Here is a 7,192-nt window from a genome sequence, read left to right as displayed (position 1 = left end):
CCGGCTTTTTCTGTTTATGTGGTGCTGAGGAATCGAACCCAGGGCCTCATGCTTGCAAGGCAAGCACTCTACCGCTGAGCCACCTTCCCAGCCCCTATATGTTTTTCTTGTTGGTGGTGGTGAAGCTTGAACTCAGGGCCTGGGTGCTGTTTCTGAGCTTTTTCACTCAAGGCTAGTGCTCTACCAATTTAAGTCACAGTGCCATTTCTAGTTTTCTAGTGGTTCATTGGAGATAAGAGTCTCATGGACTTTCCTGTCCAGGCTGGCTTTGAACCAAGATCATCCTGAATAGCTAGGATTATATGCGTGAACCACTGGCACCTAGCTATTTATATTTGTAAACACAAAGAACTTGGGAAAGAATATTCATAGGAGCTGTGTGACAATAGCTAAAAATTGCAAATAGTGCAGATAGCCATGAATAGGTGAGTAGATAAACAAGTGTTGATATTTTCATATGGTACAATACTACTCAGCAATAAGAAGGAACAAACTCCCGACACAGCAACTGTGATTGAATTTCAAAAGCATTATGCTTGGCTAGGTATATTGGGGCTTGCCTATGATCCCAGCTACTCAGAAGGCAGAGACAGGAAGATCTCTAATTTCAGCCTGGGCAAAATGAGTGAGATCCTAGCTCAAAAACCATATTAAAAACAAAAGAGCTGAAGTAGAACAGCATTTGTTAACAAGGTGGATGCTCTGAGTTCAGGTCTCTCTTTTTCTTCCCCACCCCTCCCTGCCCCAAGCCCCAAGCTCTCTTGGAATTTGCTCCAAAATCTTAATCACCCTCCATCAGCCTCATTGTATATGGCTTCTGAGGTACAATAACTTGTTTCTCCTCTAATCCTTCTTTCCAACCTGGTATGTTTACTAACCACCAGTGAAGTCCTGGGTTCTCAGGTCTCATCCCTCTCCCTGTTTCCCCAAAGTGACTTTGCCATCTTTATTCTGACAATTTTTTTTTTTTTTTTTTTGTCAGTCATGGGGCTTGAACTCTGGGCCTGGCGCTGTCCCTCAGCTCTTCAGCGCCAGATGAGTGCTCTACCACTTGAGCCACAGCACCACTTCCGGTTTTCTGGTGGTTTATTGGAGATAAGAATCTCATGGACTTTCCTACCCCATCTGGCTTTGAACCTTGATCCTCAGATCTCAGCCTCCTGAGCAGCTAGGATTACAGGTGTGAGCTACCAGCGCCTGGCCGAGGGTTACATTCTTATATGTGTATATGGATACAAAGTACTTTGATTTGTCTTACCCTCTCTATTACTGTCTTCAAAAGCTGTTATAAATGTAAATGTATGTCTTCTGAAACTGGTTGAGTCTAGGCCTACTTATTTTCCCTAAGTAAGTGAAAGGATAACATAGATATACGTTTTTCTTTTTTTTTTTTTTTTGCCGGTCGTGGGGCCTGAACTCTGGGTCTGGGCGCTGTCCCTCAGCTCTTTAGCTCAAGGCTAGCGCTCTACCACTGAGCCACAGCACCACTTCCGGCTTTTTTTGCTTATGTGGTGCTGAGGAATTGAACCCAGGGCCTCAGGCATGCAAGGCAAGCGCTCTACCACTGAGCCACCTTCCCAGCCCTAGTTACCCATCTCTTGTGCTGAGTGCATGTTGGCTTTTCTATAGTATCTGAATGTACATGAATACTCACGCCATGTTCTGTTTGTTAAATAAAGTGGGAAACAGCCGAACGCGGCCCCACCACCGCCACGCTCGCGCCCGACGCCGCCCCGACTCCGCCCACCGCGAGCCGGAAGCCGGCGCCAGGTCTTCCGGAAAGTCTGGAGCGGACTGCCGGACGGGCTCGGCTTCTGGCCTTCCGAGCGTGCGCAGAAGACGACGCGGCGCGAGCTCCGGGGCGATCTGGGCCGCGCGGACTGGCGCCTGGGCGCGCCGCGGAACCCGCGAGGTCCCCGCCTGGCTGCGGGATGGCGGCCAGCCTGTGGATGGGAGACGTGAGTGAGAGCTGCCGGCCGCACTCTCAGGAGGCGGCGGAAGGGTCCCGGCGTCTGAGGGCGCGGACTCGAGCCCCGCGGGCAGGCAGTGAGCGGGGAGGCAGTTCTGGTGACGGCGAAGCGCGTCCGGGCCACGGAGAGCAGGGACTGGACTGGGACGCGAGATTTTCCTGAGGGAATCCAGGGGCGTTGAATGGTTCTAGGACTGGAGGGGCGCTGGGAGGCGAGTTTGGGGCGAAGGGGGTGGGGCTCGGACGTCTGGGCGGAGCCCGCGGCCCCGCCCGCCCAGGCCCCGCTGCCGCGCGCCGCCCCCCGCGCGGAGTGGGAGGGAGAAGGGGTGGGGCTTAGGGCGACGGGAGAGGGGTCTCGGCCAGCGGGGCGGAGCCGGCCCCGGGCTCTGGACTCCCGCCAGAGCCTGCGCTCTGCTTGTTCCTCAGCTGGAACCCTACATGGATGAGAACTTCATCTCCAGAGCCTTTGCCACAATGGGGGAGACCGTGATGAGCGTGAAGATTATCCGAAACCGCCTCACTGGGTACATCTCCCGTTTTACCTCTCAGTTCGGCTTCATAGTGTCCCAGGTGTCATTCAAGACGTTGTAAAAGTCGCGTGAACCTAGCGCCTGGGTCTCACGCCTGCAATCCTAGCTCCTCCGGAGTCAGGAGGCTGGGATGTGAGGATCGCGTTTCGAAGCCAATCCAGGCTGGAAAGTCTGTGAGACTCATCTTCAATTAACCATCAAAAAGCATAAGAGGAAAAAAGCTGTAAGAGAAGCTTAAAAATCGTCTTAAAGTTATACGGCTATTAAATGCAGGTCTATTTTTTTTTATGTTTCAACCTGTTTTCAGATCTGTTAGGCTGTTTAATAAACAACACCCTACTATGTGCTACAGGTCTAGATTTCTAGGATTGGCTGAGATCCGCCATCATCCTTGCCCTCAGGGTTTGTGCATCTGAGTAGGAGAATGAGACAATGTTTAGTTCTGCCCCAGAAAAACTCTTCAGAAAGCTACTTGTTTCACTTTGAGGTTTTTTGTTGCTGTTGTTTTTAAATGTCAGTCTTGAGGTTTGAACTCAGGACCTGGGTGCGGTCCCTCAACTCTTCAGCTCAAGGTCTGCGCTCTACCTACTTGAGCCACAGCGCCACTTCCAGTTTTCTGGTGGTAATTGGAGATTAGAGTTTCACAGACTTTCCTGCCCAGGCTGGCTCTGAATGGCGATCCTCATATCTCAGCCACCTGAGTAGTTAGGATTACAGGCATGAACCATCAGCCCCTGGCAAGGTCCTTGTTGTTGTTGTTGTTGTTTGTGTGTGTGTGTGCATGTGCATGTGTGTGCGCATGCATACACATGTGTTTTCCTTAGGATTCTGGTTAGAAATAGGGATTTTTTTTAAAATAAATTTAAGGGTGGTTAATTGTAGATAAGAATCTCATGGACTTTCCTACCCCATCTGGCTTTGAACCTTGATCCTCAGATCTCAGCCTCCTGAGTAGCTAGGATTACAGGTGTGAGCTACCAGCGCCTGGCCGAGGGTTACATTCTTATATGTGTATATGGATACAAAGTACTTTGATTTGTCTTACCCTCTCTATTACTGTCTTCAAAAGCTGTTATAAATGTAAATGTATGTCTTCTGAAACTGGTTGAGTCTAGGCCTACTTATTTTCCCTAAGTAAGTGAAAGGATAACATAGATATACGTTTTTCTTTTTTTTTTTTTTTTGCCGGTCGTGGGGCCTGAACTCTGGGTCTGGGCGCTGTCCCTCAGCTCTTTAGCTCAAGGCTAGCGCTCTACCACTGAGCCACAGCACCACTTCCGGCTTTTTTTGCTTATGTGGTGCTGAGGAATCGAACCCAGGGCCTCATGCATGCAAGGCAAGCGCTCTACCACTGAGCCACCTTCCCAGCCCTGAGCTACAACTCTTATTTCTAGCCTTTTGTGGTTAACAGGAGATAAGAACAGACTCTCCGGCCCAGTCTGGCTATGAATGAACCATGATCCTCAGATCTCATCTTTCTGAGTTGTTAGGATTACAGGTACGAACCACTGGAGCCCAGCTTACCTGAGTATCTTTAACCATTCTCTTTCTGTGTTTACATTCCAGGATCCCAGCTGGCTACTGTTTTGTAGAATTCGCAGATTTGGCCACAGCTGAGAAGTGTTTGCATAAAATTAATGGGAAACCCCTTCCAGGAGCCACACCTGTAAGGACATTTAGATAATGATGATGTTGCCATTTTTATTGTCATTGAGTCTTACCATTCACTGACTCCCTACTGGATACTTACTTCATTTTATTGAATCCTCTAACAGCCGGTACAGTAGGCATTGCTATCTTTGACAGACCAGGTAAGGAAGCTCAGGGAAGTGAAATAACTTGCTCAAGGCAACACAGGTAGTAAGTGACAGTGCCAAGATTCAGAAGATTGGTTGCCTTGGAAACCCATGCCCTTCCCACTCCTCATCACTGCCTCCTGTGACAGAAGACTTGAAACTATAGGTCTTTTGCCTGATTGAGAAGCTAGAACAGGCTGGCAGCAGCAAGAACACTTCTCAAGAGAGTTACATTCTGCTCTTCCTACAGTTACTTAGCTTACAGCTCACCAGCTGGCACACCTGGGCTCATAGAACCACGGAGCTGGCAGTGCCCTTAATGGTCATCCGTGCAACCCCCTCATTTTATACAGGAGGAAAGGCTGAGGCTTAGAGAGGGGGAGATGTTTTGGCCAAGGTAATTTATTTCAGTTTTTTTCAAACATTGTTTGACTCTTGATACACCTTTTCTATGTTTTAGTCTGTCTGTTTTTAAATTTCCAGGCAAAACGGTTTAAACTGAACTATGCCACTTATGGGAAACAACCAGATAACAGGTAAGTACAGCCCCAAAGTATAGCCCCACAGCATGTCTAGATAGAGGCAAGATGCATCACTTTGCCAGACTTAGAAAGGGGAGCAGAGTTTGCCTTTGCTTGCCTCTCCTGAGAAAGACATGTTCCACTTCCCCATTAGTAGGCCTTTCTTGGGTGTGTGTTGTGTCAAGGCCGTATCTTTTCAATACTTGCTTCTTCCCCTAGCCCTCCACCCTGTTAGTTTCCGCAGCATTAGGTTTTATTTAATAGGAAGAATACACTTATTATACCAACAAAAAGTGATTGCCATTTCAGGTTGCTATTTGAAATTTGTGTGTATGAGGGTTGGCAGTGCTCTTCCTCAGCCTTTTTGCTTTAAAGCTGGCACTCTGCCACTTTAGTCATGTCTCCAGTTCCAGTTCTGGCTTTTAGCTAGTTTATTGGAGATCAAAGTTTCTTGGATTTGTTACCTGAGCTATTTTTTTTTTTTTGTCGGTCTTGGGGCTTGAACTCTGGGCCTGGGCGCTGTCCCTCAGCTCTTCAGCGCCAGATGAGTGCTCTACCACTTGAGCCACAGCACCACTTCCGGTTTTCTGGTGGTTTATTGGAGATAAGAGTCTCACGGACGTTCCTGCCTGCCTGGCTTTGAACTGTGATCCTCAGATCTCAGCCTCCTGAGCAGCTAGGATTACAGGTGTGAGCCACCGGCACTCGGCCCCAGGCAGTTTTTATTATCCAGCATAACATAGTGGGAAAGGCAATGGACTTTTATATAACTAGTGAAGCGTAGTGAATTTCTCTATTAATCACAAGGTATATATAATTCTAGTAGAAGAATAATCTCAAGCTGAACTTAGCTCTTCGAAGCTAATATTCTTGAGTAATCTACCTATTTCCTTGGATTCGGATCAAGGATAAGAACCAGAGTCACTGTTTTGTTGCATGTGTTTCTACACCTTGCCTAAGTGATCCACGTCATGTAAGCATTCTTGACATATGCCTTTGTACTCAGTCAAGTGTGCCTTCAGCCTTGCTTAGGGAGAACAGTGATCCTCAACATCTTCCACTTTCTTATTAAGTTGATCCATCGTAATGGCCATAGTTACCTTGGGTTGCATGATTTTTTTTATATTTGTTGCAGTTTTTAATCTGATTCAGAAGACTATATAAAAGAAACAGAATAAAATTTAAATTAAGATGAGGATACCTATAGTTATGTAATATCACGAAACTAAGTGCTTAGTATAAAAGCATGTAAACCCTGTGTTATACTTGAGGTCATTTGGTCAGAAGTATCTAAATATATGGATATCTTAATTTTAAGATAGCTAGTACATTGTGCTGGTCCCAATATTTCTAAAGCATGAGCTTTAATTTTATCCCAAAAATTGTATTTTAAAGGTATAATATATAATGTAGTCACATTAAAATGATATGGAATGCTGGTGCTGGTGACTCATACCTGAAATCCTACCTACTCAGGAGATCTGGGGATCTCCGTTCAAAGCCAGCCTCCGCAGGAAAGTCCCGAGACACTTTTATCTCCAATGTACCACCAGAAAACTGGAAATGGTGCTGTGGCTCAAGTGGCAGGAGTACTTGCCTTGAGCTGAAGAGCTGAGGGACACTGCCCAGGCCTGGAGTTCAAGCCCAATGACCGACAAAAACAAAACAAAAAGTTACCAGATAGGGATCTGCACAGTGACATAAAGATCAATTAATCCAAGTAATATTACTGCAACCAGCAGGCTGACTGGATTGATAGGCAGAGAAGCTTGATGTGTTGAAGTGTCCTCAAGTTATTGGCTTTGCCTCAGTGGTTTGGTATGTCTGTCAAGCTGGCTTCTCCATGCTTCATTAGGCTGCAGTGAGATGTGATGAAAGTCCCAGGCAAGTCAGTCTTTCCCATCCTTGCAGAAGGTTTTTTTCTGTTTGTTGTTTTTTATTTTTGCCAGTCCTGGGGCTTGAACTCGGGACTTGGGCACTGTCTCTGAGCTTCTTTTGCTCAAGGATAGCACTCTACCACTTGAGCCACAGTGCTACTCTGGATTTTTGGTGGTTAATTAGAGAGAAGAGGCTCAAGGACTTTGCTGCCTGGGCCTGCTTTGAACCACAATCCTCAGAGCTCATCCTCCTGAGTAGCTAGGATTACAGGTATAAGCCACAGGTGCCCGGCTGTAAGTTTTTTCTTAAGTGAAGTGTGGTCGAGAGCAAAACCAGTTCTGATAGGAATGTAGCTCTCCCTTCAGACCAAGACTTACCTGACTACCTTTTTTTTTTTTTTCTCCTGGTCCTGGGACTTGAACTCAAGGCCTGAGCACTGTTTCTGACCTTGTGTTCAAGCTTAGTGCTCTACCACTTGAGCTACAACTCTTGTGGGGC

The 7,192-nt window shown here is 47.0% G+C and overlaps 1 protein-coding gene across 1 annotated transcript in view; it reads left to right on the top strand.

The window, feature by feature from the left end:
• Positions 1 to 1,840: 1,840 nt before the first annotated feature.
• The window catches only part of Trnau1ap (tRNA selenocysteine 1 associated protein 1), a 38,194-nt gene continuing 32,842 nt past the window's right edge, over positions 1,841 to 7,192 (top strand). Inside the window, exons 1-4 of the mRNA XM_013032171.1 lie at positions 1,841 to 1,958; positions 2,396 to 2,493; positions 4,066 to 4,165; positions 4,779 to 4,831. Coding sequence (XP_012887625.1) covers positions 1,932 to 1,958; positions 2,396 to 2,493; positions 4,066 to 4,165; positions 4,779 to 4,831 — 278 coding nt within the window. The 5' untranslated portion in view covers positions 1,841 to 1,931. The remainder of the gene's footprint in view (positions 1,959 to 2,395; positions 2,494 to 4,065; positions 4,166 to 4,778; positions 4,832 to 7,192) is intronic.

The sequence above is a fragment of the Dipodomys ordii genome, unplaced genomic scaffold (assembly GCF_000151885.1).
Source record: "Dipodomys ordii isolate 6190 unplaced genomic scaffold, Dord_2.0 Scaffold6, whole genome shotgun sequence".
Classification (NCBI taxonomy): Eukaryota; Metazoa; Chordata; class Mammalia; order Rodentia; family Heteromyidae; genus Dipodomys; species Dipodomys ordii.
The sequence above is the reverse complement of the archived record's forward strand: the minus strand, read 5'-3'. Positions and strand labels throughout refer to the sequence as shown.